General features: G+C 37.4%; 1 protein-coding gene across 6 annotated transcripts in view; it reads left to right on the top strand.

The window, feature by feature from the left end:
* The window catches only part of NPAS3 (neuronal PAS domain protein 3), a gene marked incomplete at both ends in the record, with an annotated part of 624,151 nt that overhangs the window by 413,762 nt on the left and 185,265 nt on the right, over positions 1–25,124 (top strand). For all 6 annotated transcript variants that reach the window (XM_082317264.1, XM_082317265.1, XM_082317263.1 and 3 more), the window contains one exon: positions 21,455–21,544. In XM_082317264.1, coding sequence (XP_082173390.1) covers positions 21,455–21,544 — 90 coding nt within the window. The remainder of the gene's footprint in view (positions 1–21,454; positions 21,545–25,124) is intronic.

The raw sequence follows: 25,124 nt of genomic DNA, 5'->3' as shown, positions 1-25,124 counted from the left end.
CCACATTGATGATACATATGCATCATGTGCCAAATGTCTTCGACTGATATTAACATAAATGGGAAAGCACTTGTCTTACCTGAGACAACATGTTTCTCCTGTCTTCTTTGTTACTGCTAAGTGCTTCTTATAGAAGTATTCCTTGAGATCTTTGTAAGGGTCAAGGGTTTGTTTTGTGACAACAGGTTTTCATACTGAATGACTTTGTATTTTCTGCAGACAGCTGTCCAGTGTTGACCACTGTAAGAGCAGAGTACTTTAAGAATTTTTTCTCTTGACTTGCATATAAAAGTCTTTTTCAAGGCTGTACCTTGAACTGCCAACTCTGGACAGATTCACATAGCTAAAAATTTGTGCAATAATTTTTTAAACACTGCAGAAAGTCTGAAGCAGTTTCTAAGGGGAAGAACAAAATGTTCTGCAAGTATGTCCAGGGGTATTCTCTTACAGGAAGATACTGTGGGAAAATTTATCATTTTGTGCAGGCTAGCATTTTCCAGAGGCAGTATCAGTCTTTGTAAGCAAAGGATAAAAGTTATCCCTTGCAGGAATAGGTTAGTAATGTAAAAAGTTGGGAAAAAGATTCTTCAGAGGAAAAGAAATCCTCCTCCTTCATCTCTGCTTCAGTTCAGACATTGATGAACTGATATTTGTCCTTGCTTATGCCTTTGCCATGTAAGCTGCTCTGGAGAGGATATTATTTGTTATTTTTCTGGCACTATTTGGAGCACCAAATAACTTCTGGATGGCATACCTGTATACTCACCCAGTAGTCTGCAATAGGTTGACATTCATTCTATGAAATGATTTACTAGAAGTGCAACTTAGTGTTTTTCTCCTGCTTTTTCTTCAACCTTCTCGTCTTAAACTCATTCTGTTTTCTCTTGCGCATTTTCAGTCTTTCTGTTCTATTTTCAGTGCTTGTTGGTCTGTCTTTCTGTCCCCCCTTTTTCCCCATTCCTTTCTTTATAGTCATTATATTTGTCCATTTTCCATCATGTTTTCAGTATCTTCAAGAGAGTTTTAGCTTGTTCCTCCTACTATGTCGTCCACTCTTGCTTTTCTTTTTTTTCCCCCTTTTTTTTTTTTGAGTTAGATCTTCAAATCTCCCTCCTTTCCATCCCTCAAATCTGTCAAACTCATCTCCTTCCAGCACATTCTGAAACGCACTCCAATGCTTTACTCCTTTGGATTCATGAGAAGTGCTCTGTATCCTGAAGGTAGCAAGGAGGACCCAGAGATGTGAGCTTGATCTGGCACTGGAGTACCTCAAAACAGGTGAATATTCCGAGTTAGTGGAGGAGATGCTGAACCAACAGCTAGTTAAGGAAAACAACCTAATCTGAGTTTCATGTGTTAAAATCCCATTAATTTCCAACAATCGTTAAAAAGATAAAATAAATAGGAAAAAAGGAGAGAAAATGGCAAAACATATAGAACAGTGAGTGTGTAGTCTCAAACTTGAAATGGATATTGTACTTTAATTCTAAGATCTACACTCTGATCGTGTAGCTAACGTCATACCTTAATTGGAGACATTTGTGGAGCAATTTTAATTCTGTTAAGTCAAATTTTAGTACATGTTTCTAGTACATGTTTGAGTACAGTTTATCTTCTTTGAGGAATAAAAATAACCTCAAAACTCTCATAAAGGAGCTTTAAAAAGTACATAAAAGTACTAGCCAGGTAATCACATTTTCTTATTATTTTCCGACCATTGCAATACAGCATTCATTTTAGGACCAGAATTTACAAACACCTCTAGATCATACTTGGCAAAATAACATTGTGTCTCGGTTCAGTGTGCTGGAGTTTGAAAACATGTTTGTCCCATCTCTGTGACTGTGCAGAACTTCCATGATAACTGGAAAGGGGAACTTTGGCCACTGTATTATGCAAGACTTAATCTTTCCTCTTTTTTAATATAAGTTTCTAATGGTTTGTGAATAAAATCTGTTGAATGTGAACTGAGGTAATGTGCCTTTCTTGAATCTGCAGGGAGGTAATTTTCATGTCTCTGCACTTGCTCTTAGATGTTCCTAGTGTCTGTGTAGCGAAAGGTACAGGATTGTTTGTTGTTCTTCTCTTCAACGGTGACCTGTAAAGGAACATCACTAATACTCTAAAATTAATGTAAAGGCAGGTACTGGAGTGGCTTTCCAGAAAGGTGAGACCACATGAACATGTGTGTGCCAGATGAGGTTTACACATTTTTTCTTCTCTTCTGATCAGTTGGGTGTGACTGAACAGAGTATTGTATGGTTGAATAGGCAAACAGAAACCAATGCTGTGAAATCATCTGGAAATACAGGCTTGACAATCAGATAAAGGAGACTCATCATCTTATCTGGAGTTAATAGAAAGTATGGATGCAAAATAACAGCTTAGTAGAACTCCCACCATCTTTTCTCCTCAGTAGGACAAATACCAAAGCATCCACTGACTTTGGTGGACCTAGCATGTGTATTGCTCTCAATTGCAACATTTTTATATACATCTGTAGATGTATGTATCTGTGTGCATGTAATCAGCCTGCATCAGGTAAGAGTGAGTGCCAGCTGACTAATGAAAAACCAAGCAGTTTCATTTTTTATAGCTTCTAAATGTGTGTTGCAGGATGGGGCTGTTTCTTTGTTTTTAAAGACAGAAAACAAACAGGAATTTTCTTATGATATGTGAAAAGATACATCTTTTCTAATCTTCAAATCTTCAGGTTATACTCTTTGATATGATCCTTCAGGCATCAGCTTTAAATCTTCCATTAACATTAACAGGAATTGTTTGTGCCTCAGTCTAAAAAATACTTTGTATCATTTTTTTTCTCTGGGTGATGTAAAAAATCTCCCAAACACCTACTTTGTATATTTGGTTATATATGCTTGCAGACTCTCTAAAATTCAGTGATCGCAGGGTAATTTAGAAGGGTTGGTGTTGTCTGTTACCATGTTATATATGAAGGAAACTTAAGGCACTTAAACGTTTCAATAGCAGCTCACTCAATGAACGGAGTAATGAAGAAGGGCTCTAGTCCTCTGACATTAGACTTTGAGCCTTCCAGAAGGCTACAGTGACCAGTGCCTCCTAACACTGGGTTTTCAGGTAGCATTTTTAGAACATCTGAGAGGTAATTTGTGCAAAATAAAAGGACTTAGAAGAACATAAGCAGTTCAAAATAGTAATTCCAATTAGTTATAGTCATTTTCACCAGCCTGCAGCTCAGAAAAAATGAAAGATTAAATATCAGTCTTACTGATCAGATTTAAATAGTTTTTGTAGTGGGTTGACCCTGGATGGATGCCGGGTGCCCACCAAAGCCACTCTATCACTCCCCCTCCTCAGCTGGACAGGGGAGAGAAAATATAACAAAAGGCTCATGGGTCGAGATAAGGGCAGGGAGATCATTCACCATTTACTGTCACAGGCAAAACAGACTCAACTTGGGGAGATTAGTTTAATTTATTACCAGTCAAATTAGAGTAAGGTAATGAGAAAATAAAACCTAAATCTTAAAACACCTTCTCCCCACCCCCCCTTCTTCCCAGGCTCAACTTCACTCCCAAGTTCTCTACCTCCTCCCCTCCAGCAGCGCAGGGGGATGGAGAATGGAGCTTGGGATCAGTTCGCCACATGCTGTCTCTGCCGGTCCTTCCTCCTCAGGGAGAGGACTCCTCACACTCTTCCCCTGCTCCAGCGTGGGGTCCCTCCCATGGGAGACAGTCCTCCACGAACTTCTCTAACATGAGTCGTCCCATGGGCTGCAGTTCTTCATGGACTGCTCCAATGTAGGTCCCTTCCACGGGGTGCAGTCCTTCAGGAACAGACTGCTCCAGCATGGGTCCCCCACGAGGTCACAAGTCCTGCCACCAAAGCTGCTCCAGCGTGAACTCTTCTCCCCATGGATCCACAGGTCCTGCCAGGAGCCTGCTCCAGCATGGGCTTCAACAGGGTCCCAGCCTCCTTCAGGCATCTGCCTGCTCCAGTATGGGGCCCTCCATGGGCTGCAGGGGGACAGCCTGCCTCACGATGGTCTTCACCACGGGCTGCAGGGGAATCTCTGCTGGGGCACCCGGAGCACCTCCTCCCCCTCCTTCTTCACTGACCTTGGTGTCTGCAGAGTTGTTCCTCTCACATATTCTCACTCCAGCTGCAATTGCTGTTGTGCAGAAAACTTCTTCCCCTTCTTAACTGTTATCCCAGAGGCAGCTTCTCACAGAAGCCACCCCTATAGCCCCTCCACTACTAAAACCTTGCCACACAAACCCAATACAGTTTTAAAAACAATACTTTTGCACTGACATTTTTAAAGATGTATTGAGTAGTCACTTGTTCAAATTCTATGGCAAACCACGCTCATGTCCCTTTTTGTTCCGTGTGGAGCTTAGAATAGGTGCTGGATTGGCAGCCTGAAAAAGATGGTCCGCTACTGAACCACATGAAAGAGGGGTCTTAGCGTCATGTGTCCCAGTCTTGACGTGAGGAAAAGGATAAGCTTCGTGTAAGTTCTTCCCTAGTGTTTTGATGGAGATAACCAATAAGGTTGCAGTTGTAATTGGGATAAGTGTTTGCTAGAATCACATTGCCAAGGCCAAATGGCAGCTACAGGCAGGTGACAAACCTTCAGCCTCCTAGAGGTGAGAAATGAATGCCTCTATGTAGTTCATAAAGTATTTTTAAAGGGCATATTGCTTTTAGGAGGAAAGTAGCTGCAGTGGGACCAATTGTTAATGTAGATGTTACTTACAGGGTCTTGAAAAGACAAGCCCTGAAAAGCAGCGTTTATTTAAATACTGTAGCTGGACATATACTAGAAGTCATAATGAGGCACCTTAGTGGAATTTATTTTAAGATTTTTGTTCAAATTCAAAATGTTGCATGTTTTTCAGAAATTGATATTTCTCTTTAAACTCAAATACGCTTGCCTGCTCTCACACTCTCATGCACACACACATATTTCATATTTTTTCTCAGGACGCTGTGTGAGCCATTCATTATTGACTTGTTCTTTCTCTTTGAAAGAATATCTGCCCACACAGTTAAAAAACAATTGTCTGTAGGCTTCATCCTCTTCGTGCAGAAGTGTGTGGGTGAGAAGTATTTAACCCGGTTATAAACTCAAGGAAATAACTATCAGTTCCCTCACTGCTGGAGACAGATTCAGGAAAAGTATCAAAATTAAAGGCAAAATGAGAGTTTCCAACTTGAGAGGGACAAAGGAATGTGGTGAATTCCCAAGGTTATTAGTGTGTTTGTGCTGTTTCTTCCATCTTCCATACTGAGCATGAGTTGTGTCCATTTGGCAGAGACGTTGGCCAATCATGCCACTTGCTAACAGCTATTGTAGCTGGACTCTGAGTTGTATTAAGTTTTGGAAGACTAAGTACTGTTACTGGAAATGAGTATGTATCTTTCAGACCCCTTTGCACACATCAGACTCCCTAGGGACAGCTCATGTGTTCCTTTCAAACCCCATGTTGCAAATAATGTAAAGCAAATTGTTAGCAGCTTTGTGGTAAAGAAGAATGCATCTTCCTGATAGTCCTTCCTCTCTGCTTCGTGTTGCTCTTTCTCACAAGTCTCTTTCTCTGCATGTGAGGGTGGGAGAAGATAGGCTTATGGATAATTGAGCTTGCTGCTTGTTTCCTGAAAAGCTCCCACAAACGTGTTTTTAAATCCTTGAATTTGGGTTGCTGGCCATGAAGTTGCATATATTTGTCTAATATATGTCACTTCTTTCCATCTACACTTACCAATTTTTTTCTCCAGAGTGAAATTCATCCAGTGTTTTGTGTTTGCTATAAATACACATCTCAGCTGTATTTCTATCCTTTGTGTCAACATTAAAATTCCCTTGTTCTATGTTTAGCTTGAATAATTACCAAACCATTTGCAATTAGAACTCTAGGATGTGACCTCACACTGATTTATTCCTTCATTTCTTTCTGTATTTAATACATTTCAGATACTGAAAATACCAAATCTTTGTCCTTTTATTTTGATGTTTATCAGTAATGGAAACATTCCAAAACAATCAGCCAAATACCTATGCTTTGTTCATTTATTGCCTTCTCTGAAGATAAATTGACTGTACTCAACTCTCTTCAGCATTTTTCTTCACCTAGATATTATTGCCTTGTGCAGCCACCCCAAGGTGACTGTTATCACTTAATTAAATCCTTGCACGCTGGGAAGAAAAAACAACATTGTTCGTTCATAACCCCAAGGAGGTTTTTTTTTTTTTTTCTTTAAGCCACTAAGCTTTTTCCCTGTTTTATTAACTTATTCCTGGCTACAACAAGACATACTTTGTTGATGAGCAAAAGGTTGTATTAGCTTTTTATTTTCTGGGTAAACTTATCTTTTCTCTGGGAAAAAAATGTGGGCATTACAACAAAGAAAAAAAATGGGATCTCTCCAAACCCTGCAATTCTAGTAAAGGACTGTGTAAACATCAAACTATTAAAGAGAAACAGGGGAGTAGCAGGAAGGAAATGAGAAAATAAAATGCAAACATAAAATTGGAACAAGACAAAAAAAGTAAGATGACGTGTATATACACAGAGAAACTACTGCAGTGCTAAGGGAAAATTGGCATAAGGAATAGCATTTTTGAAGAGAAAAATATATCAGGGCTCTTTATGTTACTGTCTAGGGCAGCATCTTTTTATTAGCCTCTTGGTTAATGTCCTCTCTCTGTCTATTGATTTTAGACTACATAACACTGTGCTCTTGCTTTTACCTTTGCATTTTTTTCCATAGTGCACAATCCTACTTGAAAACTGTAAGAGAAAATATTGCAGATGAGCCATTCATTGAATATGTGAGACCTGTGATTTGCTTTTGTGTTGTTTTAAGCACAGTACTTCGTATGAGAAAGTTCACTTGAAGCAGTGAGTTGCCAGAATATGCACAACGGTTTCACTGCCTTTTTGCTCATTTCTAGTCCATTAAACGAAGGACCAGAAAATAGGTTTATCTGCTCTAAAATTTGGGCTCAAGCAACCATATGTATTTGTTCATGATGCTAAATCATTTTGCCACCTGCTGTGTTCAACAAGCATTTACAAATAGTAAATGCTCTTTAAAGCTGTAATATTTGCAAGAGCAGTTTATGCTGTGATATCATTTGTACGAGAAGCGTAACAGTTTAGTGTGTAATAGGATAGTGTGTAGTTGGATAATTGTGCTTTTTGAAATATTACTACTTGTAATGTGCAGACCATAATTACCGTAGGTCATAGACAGTAGTATAACTTTGTATATGAACTGCAAAATATTGATAGATTTGTACGGATTTGCTCCAAATCCAGCATGTCTGTAGTATGCATCAGTAGTAAGTCTCTGGAAATTCCCTGTTCATGATAAAGTTTCAGCCTAAATTCTGGGATTCCTTTTTGTTCTGTGCATTTAAATTCTTGTCTGTAGCTTTCTGAATCAAATCATTAATTTTACAATGTTTATGCAGCTTAAATTTCTCTCTTTCTTAGCAATAACAAAAATCTTTCAGTTTACCTTCACAGAGTCTAGGAATGCTTTCCAATCTGTGCAACGGATCTGCCATTCACAGTGATTTTAACCTTTACTCTGTGTTTATATCTAATCTATTTTAACTTTGAGGCCTGTAGACTAACTATAGATCTATCTGCACATCTTAATGGACATATTGCAAAGGTATTTGAAGCCTATTTTATTTGAAATAAAGGCAATGGCAAATTTATCAGTTATCAAGATTTTAGGTTTGGTTTGGTTTCAGGTTACTATTAGAGAGTGGTTTAGGAAATACTCATTCTGCACTGAATTAAGTTTTGGTGTCAAAAGGGTGAGATTCCTCAGAAGGAGGTTGTTTTGGCACCCAGTAAGAGCTTTAGCAGTTGGCTGTAGGCAGAATTTGGTATTTAAATTTGGGACACTAATTTCAAATAACTGTAGTATGTACATACTATCTGTTTACTTTCCAAAACTGTCTTGTCAGACTTCTTTCCTTTTCTTGTGCGTTCCTAATTGGATATTCTACTTCTGCATTTGTTGCATTATGTTATTTTTCATAAATAATTTTAATACTAGTTTGCGATATCAGTGGGTGGCATAGTGACTTCATTGCAGAATTGGGAAATGGCACAGGAAGCTTGTGAGGGAGAATTCCATTGCAACAGCGTTTAGCTGGAAATATATGGCAAGATATATAGCAGTTTCAAACAAGGATGCTTTAAAGTTTCATACACCATGACTGTCCATCTTTTAGGGTCAAAAAGCATTCTGAATTTCTAAGCACTCTGGTGTGTTTATTTTATTTTCTGTTAAAAACATAATTTAGAAATAAAAACGGTTAGTCTTAAGTACCATAGGCAATCACCTCTAGCAAGTTGAATTGTAATCCTACTAAGGATAGTACTAGGCTGAAAATACTGTTTAGATTTTAAACCCTAGTCAGAATTCAAACAGTCTTCTCAGATGTGGAAAACATTTGGTTATATTTCTGTTGCAGTTATTTTGTGTGTGTGTGTGCTTCTGCTCTTTCCCATCTGGTTTCAAACCAGAAAGAATCAGGGAAGGACTGATAAAACACCATTTCTTTTTCACGATAGTGACTGAAAACAGATTGAAGAAATTCAGATAAATGTCGGAACTCGTTAAAGCATGACCACTTAAATTTATTTATTTTGAGTTGGAAGGGTTGCTGCCAATTAAAATGGCAAATTTACATGAAGAAGTCTATCTGTGCTGCTTTCTGTGTTGTGTGTCAGGCAGCATGTTCATTTGGGCATGGTAACAGAACAGAATCTGAACTGGAAAGACATTCACACAGAAGCATAAAAAGCACTGACAGCATCTAGTTGCCTATTTGATAGGACAAGGGGTAATGGTTTTAAACTAAAAGAGGGTAGATTCAGACTGGATATAAGGAAGAAATTTTTCACGATGAGGGTGGTGAAACACTGGAACAGGTTGTCCAGAGAGGTGGTAGGTGCCCCATCCCTGGAAACATTCAAGGCCAGGTTGGACAGGGCTCTGAGCAACCTGATCGAGTTGAAGATGTCCCTGCCCATTGCAGGGCGGATGGACTAGATGACCTTTAAAGGTCCCTTCCAACCCAAACCATTCTATGATTCTGTTTGATTCTGGCTCAAGGTAGTTTTCCAGTGATTTAAGGAAAAGGAAAAAGATGCAGAAAAAAATAAGCTACTGGGACAAATAAAAGGATGTTTAAGGATTAAGAAATTCTGGTTTGTATTTTATTTTTTTACAAAAAGGTTGAAGTTAAACTTGCACTAGAAGTTTTTTCATTGATGCACCACAAATAAGACTGGAAAGTATGCTGCATCATGGAGAAGAGGCGTTGTCAAAATGCAACGTTACAGGACCTCCAGGTTGCAGGAGCAGGAATTCAGAACTGCACAGTAAAGATGCCCACATAACTGACGACAACTGCCTGCGATTTAGACAACGAAGCAAACGTGAGGTATTTCTTAGGGTCTAGAAGAAGACGTTGCTCAAGGCAGGAGACAACTGCAGATACATGTGACTTTTTAATGGAGCAGAAAGAAGAAAAATATCACAATGGAAGCAGGGAAAGCTAGGATGCTACACTCACACGGTGTGTTTAAAGCATCATAGTTAGAAGAAATTAGAAGTGTTTCCTCGTTTTTTTCTGGGTGGCTCTGAATAACAGGAAAATGGTGCTAACTTTTGGCAAGAGGAGTTTTCTTTCATTAGTTCCATTGATGAAGGCAGTTTTACCGCAGTCATCTTAGGGAGAGACTTTAACCTCCAGGTCTGTTACAAATTGGAGTGAAACGGATAGTAACAGTGTGGAGCAATCATGTCAGTTCCTACTTGGGACACAGGATACAACATATAGATTGTTGACATGTGCAATAAATAGCATTAGGGTTGGTGGTGTCAAGACTTATTTGGGGCTCTTTAGATAATGTGGCATGTGGATTATTGGCACAACCGACAGCTACTGTACTCTGCAGTGTCAAGGAAATCTTGAGCACCCTTTGATGAGCAGGTTATTGATACTTCATGCTGCAGCTGCTCCAGGGGATCCCTAAAGGGCATATCATGATAGTGTGGCTGCACACTAAAACCCTGTGGTAAAAGTACAGAGGAACATTTTCATATGGTTACTGTGAAACTGCCTTTAAAAGGAAAAAAATATATTCTTGGTTGAAACCTTGTGTTTCTGGCTTCTGCTGGTGCTATATGGACAAATCATAACCCACTCACCCCTCCCCACCCTAGAAAATAGGATTTTATTATGGAAATAGAAATAGACCCTTAATTATATCAGCAGTCAGAGGTGCCACTATAATATATTAGCTTGTATTTTAAAAAGAATATAAACCTTTTTCACTGAAAGAGCTGCTCTGTGCTGTTGATATGCTTCAATTTATGCAATGAGCTGGTAAACAGTAAAAACCATACTTATCTTTACCTACACAGGCATTAGAGGTGAGCTCAGAAAAAAAGAAGGAAGGAAGGAAGGGAGGGAGGGAGAAACACAGTATTTCCTCACAGCCTAGGGTGAGATTAGAGTCCTGTTGATGGCAGAGCTACATGGTAGCTTCTCACCTGGTCTCAAATTCCAGCTGTGAAACAGAAGTGGAAGGTCAACAGAGCAATCATGTTTTGTAGTGGCAAACTGAGCTGATTTCCTGAAATCATTCTGGACCAGACCTCCAATTCCATCAGGATAATTGATTTTCACATAAATGTGCATCCCCCACTTGTGTGTGAAATGTGCTTCTGGAGTAAAGCACTGTAACCTCATAACCCTTGAAGGAAGTACTGCAACCCAGCATAGAGATATCAACCTTACTGTGTAGAATGCAGATGTAGTGGATAATTACTTTAGGGGAAGATTTTGAAATATTTCTGTTATTAATGAAATCTCTAGCTTGTTTCAGGAACTTAATTGTTTGTTTTTTCTGTTAGTGCCACATATTCACTGTATTCCTGCGTTCCCTGCTCTTAACTGCACAGATGAGTGAATGGAAGCCAAACCTTCTATGGGTACCAGAATAGCACAGCATAGTCTTCTGTAGATTTCCATCTTGTATTCTGTTGACTTTTGCGTCTAAGACAGTGCAACCTGGCAGAGGCTTTTTCAGTGCTCAGGACATTTGTAAGGTCTCTGCTTTGTGACGTCTGATAGTATAGGAACTCATAGTCCAGTTTTACTGCTGCAAAGGCTCTCAGAGGGTCTCATCTCCATTATCAGTCTGTTTTCTCCAAACCTGTAGGAATTTCTCTGAGACCTCTGCCTGCTGTCAAATCTAGCAGAAAGTAGCCATGGATTGGAATGCTGTTAGTAGAACAAAGACATGCAGAGTAGAGGAAACTTATTTCAAAGTTGGAAGAACCATTTCAGAGTCCAGACCTCAAAGAGTTATAGTTTTGTGGGCTTTTGTGTTTTTTGTTTTTCCTGCCTCTATAAACTTAACTTCTAGTAACTAGCAGGTTCTGATTCATGCCAGTCCAGATTCTTCTTGTTTCAAGGATCACAGGACTAAGGAGTCAAGTGGCAGTAAAGGTTCTGGAGACTTTTATGTGCCGGTCTTTACTGGGAAAGCAAGCAGCTGCTTTAATTTAGTCCAGCTGTATATGGATCCTAGAAGACTTCAGAGTGGAGGTCTGTGGAACTGCTCTGCACTCCCACAGGTGGAGAAAGAATTGGTATAACAAACTGATCTCCTGCATTAGTACAAGGACTAATGACACCTGGAGGAGCTCTCAGCTGATTAGGACCAGGTTCTACCTTCTTTGCATTATAACATGGAACAAGAGACTGAAGATAAGAACACAGGTTTTCAGTTTTTTCCATGTATCTGCTAAGGGTTACAGTTAGAAACAGCACTGGATTGAATGGACTTTGGATTTGTTCTTAATATCTCTGTATTCCATTGTTTCTAAAGTATTCTTAACATGTTCTTCTTTCAAGAAGAGTATAAATCAGAATGATACGCTAGGCAAAGAACTCAACTCAATTTCTCATTCAAATCTATTTTGGTAGTCTATATTGCTATCTAATAGATTAAATATGCTAAACATAAGCCCCTCATCCTGTTCTTTGCTGAGCATAGCCTCTCTGCCTCATATGTATGAAATTGTGTGATGCAAGTGAGAACACATGTACTCAGTTTTGGGCTACAGGTCTAATTCTAGCAAGCCAATTGTCAGGATCAATCACCTGAGCATCTGAGTACATACTGAGTGCAGGTGTTATTTTATGAGTGCAATTAACTCAATATCACAAATTCTTCCCTTTAATTTTTTCACCTAGTTTTTTTGGACAACAAACATTTAGATACTTTTATCTGTTTACTTTCACATAGTGTCACATTGTGTAGATTGAAAGAAAAGCTAACCAAACATGCAGATATACAATGAATATGACATCAGTTTGAATGGAGCTTACATAAACGGAAACATTCATAGATAACAAAGAGGGCTTTAAACTTGCAGCTTTAGAAACAGTAACATTCACAACAATACTTATTGCTTCCATAATCAGTTGTGTTTGTATAGGTGCTTCTACCTGCACAGCATTCCAGTCAGATCAGGTTCCCACAGTCTCTTGCTGTGTGGCCTGAGGTGCAGGTCTGGGAACTCAGCCTTCATTCTGCCAACTCTCACTATTTATCATAGCTCCTGCTACTTTCAGTTTTGGCACTTTTGGTAGTAAACGTTATGCAGGTGCATACAGTGTCAAGTTGTTTACTCAGGGCAGCACCTCTCGGTGTACAAATGCATATGTGATTAGAATATTTGTACCACTGAAGGGCAGAAACCACTTGATATTCAAATCCTATGTATCCAAAGCGAAGCCAGTCCACAGCCAGGTATACACTTAATCCTGACCCGAAGCGATCGCATTCTCAGGGTAAGAGATATATAATGTAATCTCTGTATGATAAGTCTCGTCCTAAAGAGATATGGTTGATTGTATTAGATGGCATGCAGTTATTGGCATCACAATCTGTTGTCCAAACAGTCTGGAACCAACACTAGGAATGCTATATAATTGAAGGGTAGGAGCTCATCAGGAATTGGCATCATAAAGATGAAAGGTCAGTGCTTTAATACACAACTCCCACAAAATTGAATTTTAATTAAGTGCCACAGTTGAATCCCTCCCTCAGGAGTCCTTTTTCTCCCTTTTTCTTTACACTAATATATATAGCCCTCCTCTCAGAAAAGAGAATAGCAAAGACAGAGTATAAATATTCTGCCTAGTAAGATTTTAACTTCAGAGGTTTTCAGCAGTGGTTAGTATAGCACTTACTAATGTAAATCAATGTTTTGTTTTAGTAATGAATCATTTATGCAGAAGAATGGACAATGAAAAATAGCATTTGACAATGAGAACAGCAGTTTTTAACTTTTTTGTGTGTACCAGTGGATCTCAAAAATTGTCCATTGGTGGCTTAAATACTGTGTGGTGAATTTAAATCTATAGACAGTAAGCTTACTTTTCTCAGTCACCTTTCACAGCCCCTTCAAACAGTTCGGGTTGAAGTTGTTCAGAATAAATAGTTCAGATTGTCCAGACTGTTGAATAGTTCAGTTTTCAGTTTGAATAGTTCAGGCTGAAATCAGTCAGATGGAAGACCACAGACTGGAAACCACTGATACGAACACAGGGAATGAACAGTTTACTGTAACATCTTCTTGCAATAAAACTACTATAAAATTGTCTGCATGTCATGTAAAAGATTACTGTATCACTCACCATTTTCCACTTGTTCCAAAAGAAGCAAAGAAAGTAAACTCATGCTTCCTGTCTCTCACTCATGGGTACTACTCACCTTCTAAAATATTTTACTCAGGAGAGGTTGCCTCCTCACTGTTACTGAAAAACAATCCAAAAGCTTCAAGTTGTAGCAAGTCATCAGACAGTTAAAATCTTAATGCTGTGGAAGCCTAACACGTGAGTTAAAATAACCTGTGCAGCCAGCTGACTTCAGCAGAGCTAACGCTGTATTGGGTAAAGCATCAGACCACTTCTAACAAATAGTTTAATTCCCTCAATGCACATCAGTGTGTCTTCTACATGAAAACCCGCATGAAGAATTTCAGCAGTTCAGCCCAGCAATTTAGATCAGTTAATCAAACAGAAGCATAATAATGAGCAGAGATGTAGAGGATATAGCAAAACAGTGCAAGTACTTGACCAAAAATTTTCACGGCGATAATTAAAGATCATCTGGCTTCTATCATGTAACTCAGTTTTGTTGTTCTTATCTGTATTTTGGCATTGATACAGTTGTCTGCATGTTATATGAAGGGGTTTGCCAAAAAAAAAAAAAAAAAAAAAATTATCCTGTGATAAACTGGGTGCAGAATAAGTGCAAGCTGTCTGTCCTGGATTTTTTTTTTCCCACATTAGTGAGTCTCACTATTTCTCTCTTCTAATAGCATTGCAATATAACCCAAGGATATTTTTTTTTCCCCTACTGTGATGCCAACTTTTCAGCAAGTCTAATAGCTTTCATGGTGCAGTTTCATCTATGCAATCAGGATGGTTTGGGATTTTGCAGCAATATAGAATGGCCTTCCAGAAAAAAATTAAATTGCTATCTACAAGGCAGAGATCCCTAAAAGTCATTTATTGCTTTTGTATATAAAAAATTGTCAAACTCTTAATCTCTGATTTTCTTTCTTGAACTCCGGTTGCTTAGAGATTTGTAATCTTTCTGTGAGTCTCAGGCTCATCTCTCCTATTTGTCAACCTATTATCAGGGAATAAACCTGGGAGTACACCTTAAGAACCTGACTGCCACCTTTAAACACTGTTCTTGCCTCTGAACTTTCCTCCTCTACACTCTCCACTTGTGCAGTGGTTCTGCTCTGGAACAAAATCTGTCTTTTCTAATCAAGTAGTAAATCTGCCCCTGCAAGTTTTTGCTGCTTTGGTTACATAAACATAGTTATTCTGTAAGTCTGGCGAAAGATGCATCAAGGGAATCAGTAAAGTTTACTCTTTCCCCTTTGTTTCTTGGCTTCGAGCTATAAAGCAGACCTCCTTATTATTGACACATTTATTTTTTGGCACTTCCTTGTTGTCATAAATTGCATCCTGACCACACAAGCAAAGAGCACGAAGATGACAAATTAGGAAGCTGGCATCAAAGTCCATTCTAACCACATCCTTTGAGCTTGTCCGCTTACCTCATCTTTTTTGCTGTAGTTGTTGTGGTGCCAAATACATGTTGTTTTGTTGCCAAATATGTGTCATTAATTCACAAGGAGTCTATGGTCATGTAGCCATATAACTGTTATGGTGGACTGTGATGGAAAAAATGGCAGTGGTATGAGAGTTGAAAACAAGGTTTTCTATGTATTTGATGTTGGGATTTTTACTCAATGGTAAAAAGCTTGTAGCCCAAGGAACACTGCAATAAGTCCTATGCCTTTTTATTTTGTTTGGGCTTTTGTTTTATGTTGATTTCTGCAAGGGATTAAAAAGACTGAAGGGGAAGAATAAAGCCTTTAGAGATTTTTGTAAGTCAGCAGATGATCAGACTTCAGTTGCTCATTTTTATTCATGTGTATCAAATACATCCCATGTAAAATCGTATTTCCAGGAATAATACTCCTGTTGTCTCATAGCACTTAATTGTGAAAGCCCAAGGTCAGATTTTCCACCTAAGTAGTTATACTTTTGTGTATTTGTTGGTGTTGCTGGAGGATATTACTCTGATATCTTAATAGTGAGAGCACAGTAGATGGGCACTGAGGCTTTGAATCAGACTTCTGTTACCCACCGTTTATGCCGTTTGTTTCATTCTAAACCCCTGTCCAAGAATGGTTGCCAGGTTGAAATGAAACTTACTTTTTTGTTGCTGTCTTTAGTAAATCATGTTTTTTAAGCCATGCTGTAACACACTAAATAAATTATGCAATATGTTTATTATAAAAGAGGGACTATTTGCTTTCATAAATGTCAATTGCATCCAATACTGCCTGTCTTTTAAAAAAAGAGTAAAATATTTTTGCTGTTATTGAATGTTGTATGTGTAATTGGTGACAGGCTTTGTCCTCAAATTAATGCTCAGCTCCAGTTATAATATCATTATGTCATAACAGTGAAAAATTCTAATTAAGATGATCTGTTTGCCAGGAAAAAGTTTACTATATCAATTAATCTGTTTTATCAGGGGGAGTATTCCCTTCCTCAGCCCCTACCTCCTGATCGGAGCCTGAATGATGAGAAAAACATCACAGATGCATGCTGCATTGGACAAAGAACACATGCATGCATTTAAATCATGTATATCTTACTTTTTACTGATGTAATTGTGAAATATGTTCTTTTTGCATTCATAATTAGGGGGTGGAACAGATGGTGAAAGCTTAGTTTAAAATAATCTGTCATTAAAATAACCTAGCCTACTGGTAATTCTTCACTCTAACTGGAGTTTAGGTCAGGGTAGCAGGGTTTTTTGCAGCATTGGAATACACTAGAAAGAATTAGGGACTTCATGGATAGTGTGAAATATGAGGATATTCTCCAGAAGGACACTGTAGTAAGGCTCCAGTGAATTAAATTTGCCTGTAGTGGGGATATGCAAAAATGGCTGGGACAAAATTCCTCTGACAAATATAAATCCATTTAGTACGATGCATTATACATTAGTGCATATTCGGTCAAAGTGGTACAGTGGGTTTCATATCCTGAGAGGAAATAACCTCACTATTCTACAAATACTGTAAGGGGCACTTAGTATTTTGGGTTAAAAACCTGTGCTTTACATTTTCATATTATTCTGATGTCAGAGGATATAAATTATAATTATTGGCATTATTATTCAGAGGTGCTGTAGCTAGTGACTTTTACATCTGAGTCTCGCTTCCTTAGTGTCTACCACATTGACTTGCTGGTATGTGACAAAGGAAATCTTATATCAGTCCTGTCTGGCTAGTTTAGAACACTGGCTAGAATAAGAAAACTGGCTCAATAAATCAGATACTTGCATGTCTTTAAAGCGTTTATTTTAGTGTTTCCTCTAAGATTTCATTCTCTAACAGCTTTGAAGAAAGCATATAGTTTTCAGCATGGTATTATGATAAATCTTCTCGAGGAGGGGCAAGCATTAACATTTGTGTCGGTTCTTTTTCATCTTAATCCAACCTTGGTTAATAATCAGAAAATTCTACATAGTGGGTAAGAAGATGTAATTAACCCTTTGACCCCAGAATCTTAATTGGCGCCTGTTGAAAACAGTGGGGCAGTTAAAAAAAAAATTAAAAAGTAGCCTGTGGTGATTGAAACAGCATAATACATAATGGCTTTCTGAAATCAAAAGTACTAGGGAACTTCAGCTTTAATCACATTTTCCATAAAACCGGTAAGTGTAGGTTTAAACAAGAAGTTGCCAGTCTCCCTTAAATTGGATTGTGCTCAAAATTGGCATTTGGGGTCACCCTGACCCTTTTTCAGCTGCCACACTAAATGGGGTAGGACCAAGTTTATGACAGTCAATTTATAAAAATAAAAAAGAAATTAACTCAAGAATATTTTCTTAACAGAAGACGCTCTACCTTTATATTCATGGCCTCTGTTTTAATGCAAATAGGGCATTTTATGAAAAAACAGTTACCTTTGCAGGCCCTATTTCTATATTATAGTTGATGGTAACAGTGGAACATCAGAAACAGGAATCCTGTCTGACTTTGAACTACAGTGAAACTGTTCAGAAATTCTGGCTGGAAATTACACTGTGGCACTCATTTTAAAAGAGAGATTTGAAAGCTGACTAAATCCAGTACCCTTCTCGCATTTATTGTGTCCTTAATTATACATAGGTAACATGAATAATACTTCCAGAGATGTCTCGTTAAAACAAAATTGTTTGTAAATAGCTACTATATAATGGCATCACAGACTCTTCTTCAGTATATAACATAACCTCTGTTATGTTGCCTGCCACCTTCTCTGAAGTCTGCTGCTCTCTTGGCACGCACAAAGGACATACGCTTTATGAAAAATTGAAAAATTTCAACACGCATTACTTAAATAATAAATATTCATAAATAATACCTATGAATAACGAATGAGACAGTCCTTCAGAACTACTGTTTGACCTGTATAAGGAACAACAACATTGTCACAAAAGTGGTCCATCTCAGCCCTTTCATACTGGTGGGAGGAACTGCCTTGCATTGGAAGGTGGCTATTTCTTCCCCTATTTTTATTGTCTTTTTTCTTAGGTATTAGAACTTGAGCTTAGTACTTGGGGCCTTTGTTCTAATGCCTTTGTATTTTGGGCATGGAAGTAGTTAGGTGTTCCATTAGCTATTAATCAGTGGTTTTTTCAAAATACGATTAAACAAACTTCCTGATTTTGCTCTATTGGACAAAACGTTGAATTTGGTCAGTATTTGTACCCAAGCATAACTTCAGGGAGGAGGGATCTTCAGGGAGGAGGGAAAGGAAATGGAGAAAGAAGGACTGACCACGACTTAGTAGTCTCAGTTGGCATAATGAACTAATTTTATGGCACGGGAAGTTGACTAATCACACAAGAAGCCAAAGGAGTTGTGGGTAAATGCAGAAGTGCATAAATGCATAAATAAATGCATAAACTGCATCGGCCCTGCCAGTCCATCAGTGGTGCCTCCTTAGTACCACCCTTGTAAAATTAGGAGGCAAAAGTAAGGAAAAGTCTCCCTGACAGAAAGAGAAGAAAAGGGTAAAGAATTAGAATTGTTTAACTGAGAGTTTCAGAGTCGATGGCATGGAAAGGTAGCAAGTGCTTAAGATGTCTAACACTTCTCACTGTAACACTCTTCCTAGTTGCTAATGACTTTCCAAACGTTAGCCATGAAGGCTGAAATTCCTTTGTACAGTTGTGTCAACCAGAGATCGATTTATTTATTTCTGTTTTTCCAGCAAAACTCATTTCAGTCAATTCCAAGACAACAGAGGAAAACATTTCTGCCTAATCAGTGCTAAAAGCTTTCTTCAAACTTTTGTTTCATTAAGAAGCCTGAATTCCTAAATAAGATGATGCATAGAAAAGAAGCAGGAAAGCCATCAGTGACTCAGAGAATTATTTTTTGCTGTTCTTACAAAATTCTGTCCAGATATGCCAGATAATTACACAGTAATGCAGTGTACTAAACAGAATAGATCATGAATGTGCTCCAACTGTATGTAACTCTCTTGAGTAAAAGAGCAAGAGGACCATGCTAAAAGCCTGGAAATGTAAAAAACTGAGAAGAGGAAGGTTGGTGTTATATGACACATAAATAACCTGTGAAACTTCTTTCCTCAAGATATCATTAGGCCAAGAATATAACAGGATTCCAAAAAAGAAAAAAAAAAGTCTTGAGCCCACTAGTTATAAAAACTAATTATGAGGAATATCAGATATCATGGTCATGCCAACTAGTAGCAACCTGAGGTTAGAAAGAAACTTCTAGTAGGCTTGTCATTACCTACATAACCATTATGGGTATTTCAAACGCTGTTCTGAAGCATCTAGGTACACACCGTCAATCCCAGGAAAACCGACCACTGCAGATAGGCTGTTAGTCTGATTCAGTATGGCAATTTATTGTTGCTTGTGGAGAATGGCATTCTAGCAAGAACATATATAGGCAGCCAGGGAATCAGAATGACGGTTCTCAGTTTTATTTCTACCAGAGGATTAAACCAATTTCCTCAAAGGAACATGGGACAGAGCATCAGGAAAACTTAAACCAAGACCTTTAAAGATTTACTCTTCTGATCTTTCTGTGATGGGGAAAGTGAATAGTAGCAAAAGAAATGATATGTAGTGGAGAAGATCAAATGTGTAAAGGTTTTGATTGTCCTTGTATGGATCTAAGTTTGAACTTCACTCTTCCAAATTTTCCACCTGTTATTGATGTTAAAATTCAAGGAACTGATGTTAATCATTTGAAAAGAAATGATGATGATTTATAAGAGGCCATAAATGGCTTGCATAATATAAATGTTTTTACATGAAGGAAATCTATGCAGATTTACATTTTTATTAATTCATAAATATAAATTAGAGCCTTTCTTTAATGCAGTGTCTTTAGCAAGGGTTTGTTTTCCAATACGTGGTTTATTCTTTTTAGAAAACACAGATTTTTGAACTAATTCCACCACCTACTACATCAGAGAGGGGTGAACGCTTGCCAAAGACAGCTTCTGACCAGCAGCATGTTAGAAATTAATCAAGAAACAGAAGAATAAAAAAATTAAAAACCCTCAGAAATCACTGTTCTGTATTTGAAAAGGAATGAAATGATTACATGACTTTGTCACCATCAAATTTGTGTGCATCTCTTCTTTTTTCTTCCAAAACCAGGTTCATCTCTCAAATGCTACAGTTATATTTTTACTTTACACATACCTTTATCACAAGGGGATATTTGGGATGGGCTTTTTTGGGATCGCTTCTTGTTCTTCCCAGTATTTGGGGTGCTTCTTATTTTCTGAGTTGTTTTAGCATTTCTAATTTCTGGAATTTTGTGATTTTACTTTTGCAATAGTGAATGCTTATTTGCCAATAATCAGCCTCATAAAAAGCATAAAAGTAAAGGCACATATAGTGTATGAAAGGCAGTTTCTTCCTAGTGAAGATTTGCTCTTATTCCTAGAAGTATATTTCTGTCTTGATGTGCAGTGATTTACTCCATGTGTCAGTTTAGAATATAGTCCTTTGTTTATTAACTGCACTCATGTTTCAAAAGGTATGCATTAATCTGTGTAGTCGTATTTTGATTTTTGCAGTTGCAATGGAAATCACATCCAAAGACTTGAACCTGTCAAAATAAAATCTGATCTAGAGTTTTACACCAAAGGGATGAAATTCGTAACATTTCTATAGACCTAGGCTGTAAACATATTTGACAGTAATCCGCTGATTGGCTTTGTTTGTTGTCTCACAAAAGGAAAATGGTGGGGGGGGCTGTGTGTGTGCGCGCGTGCGGGGGTGTGTGTAATCCTCAATTAATTAACAAATTATTGAGGTCCATAGTGGTTTGAGTGATGGTAGGATTTTATTTTCTCTTTTTCAGTTTTTGGAAGTTGAAATTCTCTCACTTGATTCTGGGGGTGGGGGGATCTTCTTACATACCATTTGATTAGAAGGTTCTTTGTTTTCCTTATTTATTTCTTCCTGTAAAAAAAATTAAGAACATTTTCTTTTTCTATATTTCTTCTGTCATGCAAATGAGATAAATTTTATACAGTATATGGCAGATGTAAGCATGACAATAAGTCCTTGAACTTTGGAATATACTCATATGCTCTTTGTTAATATGTAGACAGAATATATAGGAATTGTCTTAAGGATGCAAATTAAAAACACTCTCCTAGAAATCAGAACGTTTTCCTCAGTTTGTTCTGTGTTCCCTTTGTTTGAATCTATTTCTATCTGGAATTTAGAATTTTTTATTAATCTATTCACTTCTTTCTTTTTTCCTTACTCTGTAGTCCCTGGATGGATTTGTATTTGCACTAAATCAAGAAGGAAAATTTTTGTACATTTCAGAAACTGTCTCCATCTATTTAGGCCTGTCCCAAGTAAGTACATACTTTCGATTCTAGAACATAATTGTGTATGATGCGTTCTTCTGTTTATCATTCTTAAAGAAATAATAATTTGGTTTCTGTGTTTCACGTGGATTATTGAATTAGTTATTTAAAGTTGCATCTGGTTCATCCTGAGAAGTATTTGAAAAACGTATCTATCAGTATTGGATGTTGAGATAAGACAAACTTGTGCCTGAAAACTTTTTGCCATGAAGAATCATTATTAATTTATTGAGAACAAATGAAGTTTCTTTTCTCAGTTGTTTTGAACTTTAAACCTCTATACCTGGTAGGAAAGGGACACACTAATAGTACTTCCCTTGTGTCCTATTACTGGATGTTTATGGAGTACGCTGCATTATCCAGGGAGCTGACACGATGACAGGGAGTCATTTGGAGTCAAGAAATGCTGAAAGAGACCATTAAAATGTCTTGCAGGGAGGGTTCCAACAAGGACACATTTTGCCACTTTCACAAATGCTCACTAATGTGAAAAGACAAATTTATAAAATATAATAGGTTTTTTTTTTTTCATTTAATTGCTGACAACTGTCTTTCAAAAATTAAAAGGCAGGACAAAAGTGGGGGGGAAGTTGCTTGTTGATGCTTATTCCTAATCCTGCAGCATTCAGAAATGTTTAGGAAGGATATCTTCTTTCTGCTTGTGCTTAGAAATGCAGCAGAAAGATTTTGCATGATGATTTTCAGGGTAGGATAATCTACTTCTATTGCAGTCACCCTGACGAGAAAAAGAAAAACTGAGATAATATTTATCTCAGCACCTTTAAATTGGGACTCATACTGCTATAAGGAGGCAACTATTAGCACTGGCAACTGTCATTTTTTTTGTACCCCAACAACAATGAAATGGGAAATTTGAACATTTGGTGCAGAAAAAAACTGATTTTAAATATTATCTGGTGAGAATCCGAATAGAGGTTCATTAACTCCTCAAAGAACATGCAAGCAATTGGCTGTAATAAGTTCTGTAATTGTTATTTTGTGCTGGCTTTAGCAAACCAAATGATAGAAATGGAAACAGAGCTGTTTCTAACTCATATCAGTATTCTTGTCTCTCATTAAAGTCCCTTGTTTTGTAATAGACTTTAATCCCTGCCTTAATCTGTTTGGGAGTTACTATCAAGAATCTCAAATTTTGAAATTGGTGCGCCACCATGTTGCTAATACAGTAAAGAATCGGAACTTTAATGTTTATTATTGTCTTATGCTCATATTAATCTGTTTTATGCATAGTATCCAACGAAGTTTAATAAGCCAGTAAAGAAGAAGGATGGATAATTAGTTTAAGCAGGTAAATGCTAATTAGGAAACTCCTGAAAGGCATCCATTATACACTAGCTTAAAACAAATTTTACAGCCCTGGTTAGTGGTGTAATCCAAATTCTGTCAAGGCAACTGCATTTTCTGTAATTGAGATGTGTATGTTTGCTTTGCATAACAGATGGCTCTGTATGCTTAGACTGATAGCTAGGAAAATAATAATTGCATTATTCTGGCCAAAAGAATATTAGCTCTTGGGTTTTGGCCATTTCAGTCAGTCCTCCTGCCAGCACAGCATATGCACATATATGGATTGGATTTTCAAGGAAATTGATGCATCTGGAATAGTGTGGCCATCTGAAATATCATCTGTTCAAGAAAAATTTGGCTTTAACCCTATGCTAGTCTCTTGTTAAAAGCATTTTCTGCCACTGACTTTTTAACTATAGGAGTTGGTAAATCTTTCCTTACTCTGAACTTACATCATGTTGTTAAGACTTTACACTTCATCTTGATCCCATATACATTTCAAGCAAGAGTTCAGATAAATAAAGCAATTATCTTTGCGTATTAGAGTATTTGATATATCAGAACAAACATTTCCTTGCGTTCACTACTGAAAGTATTGATGGAAAAACTACTAAAAATCAGAACCAGGACTGTGGATTTTAATACAATAATAGATTAAATCTACTGAGATCTACTAAAATATCTGTGATTTTCACTCCTCTTCTGTCTTTAGGGAGACATTTTGTATTTCTCACACCTACTGTGTTTATTTTTTTAATATATTGTTCTCTTGGTATAATATTATGTAGCTACATCTCTTAATAATGACAAAAGAAATGCTGTAGCTGCTTGTTACTAAATCACTATTCAAAGTGTTATTTGTTACAAAAAGTATTAGCAAGAATATCCATAAAACCATTTCTCAAACTATACATGGAAATGCTACTGTTTGCACTACAACAATCTTAAAAAAATTGTGAATTCTGAGTTTCTGGAATGGTGCTATGTGAGACATGTGGTGTTGCATTTATTGCACTGCAGGTAAACATTGATAGGTCCCTATCCTGATACTCCCCAACTATATATTTATATAGAACCTCTAGGTAATTTTGCACTTCAGAAAATCTGGATGTACATTATAAGCATTTTTATTTGAATCATCTTCTTCAAGTGCTGACTCTGGAGTCTTCCTTTCTAGTCAAATGACTTCTTAGAGAGTTCATCCTTGTTTGGTTGGTGGGTTGTTTTTTTTCTTTTTCAACTAGCATGCATGGAAATAACGTACTATATATTTTGTACTTGCAAAGCAAAATCTCATGTCTCTTAGCTAAAGGAAAATCGTCCTTGTACCGAATCTCAGCATGTGAAAACAGTTTTTCACGGAACCCAATTTTTCTCTTTTCTGAACATTGAGAGCCAGTGGTACAAAACAAATGGATGCTGATGTTCTAAGATAGCTGCAGGGCTAATAGTAAAGAAATCTGATAAAACAATATCTTGGGAGGTAGCCTGGCAATGATGATAATAAAGTTACTCCTGGCAAAAATAACAGTATATTTGAACAGTAAACAAAAATTACAATAAATACTCTTTTGACATTACAATGAATGTACCTTGCATGTAGACACCCATAGGTATATATGTTTTGAACACTTTATTTTCTAGCTGATGCTAACCAAGAATTTTAAGTTAGTTTGGCAGACATGGATTTTAGAGCACACTGTGGAATTGCAATCAGAGCAGTTTCAGAGTCCAACATACTTTCCTGTATTCAGTAGTTTCAGGAACTGTAGTATTTGTTGAAAAACACAGGCATGTCTAGAAATGTGCAATACAGCCAGGATTTCTTCCCTGGGCTGGACAACATGATTTGTGATAGTGTAGCTTACCCTTTTGCCAATACAAACAGCTTTTTACACTGCACCTCTGTAGTGATGTAAAAATGTTTTGTCTTCATATGTATCTATTCTCTGACATTTTCAAGTCAGCAGGTAATTTCTGATATCACGGTAACTGCCATCTTTTGAATACCCAGTCTCTGATTTCCTTTTAGAAATGGGATGAGATTTAAAAAGTAGATGGCTAAAATGAGTCATCATATCTGGACATTGAAGAGGCACTCGAATCAGTGCTTCAGGCACTTAGAAGTCAATATCAGTGCTTAGCTAAGAGATTTCAATTCTTTTTCAATGTCTCTGTGTTTGAGACTTAGGCCAAAAATATGCTGAAACACAAGTAGTAACAAATAGGGAGAAAAATCTATCCAGAGCAAGGGATAAAA

This window comes from Platalea leucorodia (genome assembly GCF_965183815.1).
Source record: "Platalea leucorodia genome assembly, chromosome: 7".
Taxonomy (NCBI): Eukaryota; Metazoa; Chordata; class Aves; order Pelecaniformes; family Threskiornithidae; genus Platalea; species Platalea leucorodia.
The sequence above is the reverse complement of the archived record's forward strand: the minus strand, read 5'-3'. Positions and strand labels throughout refer to the sequence as shown.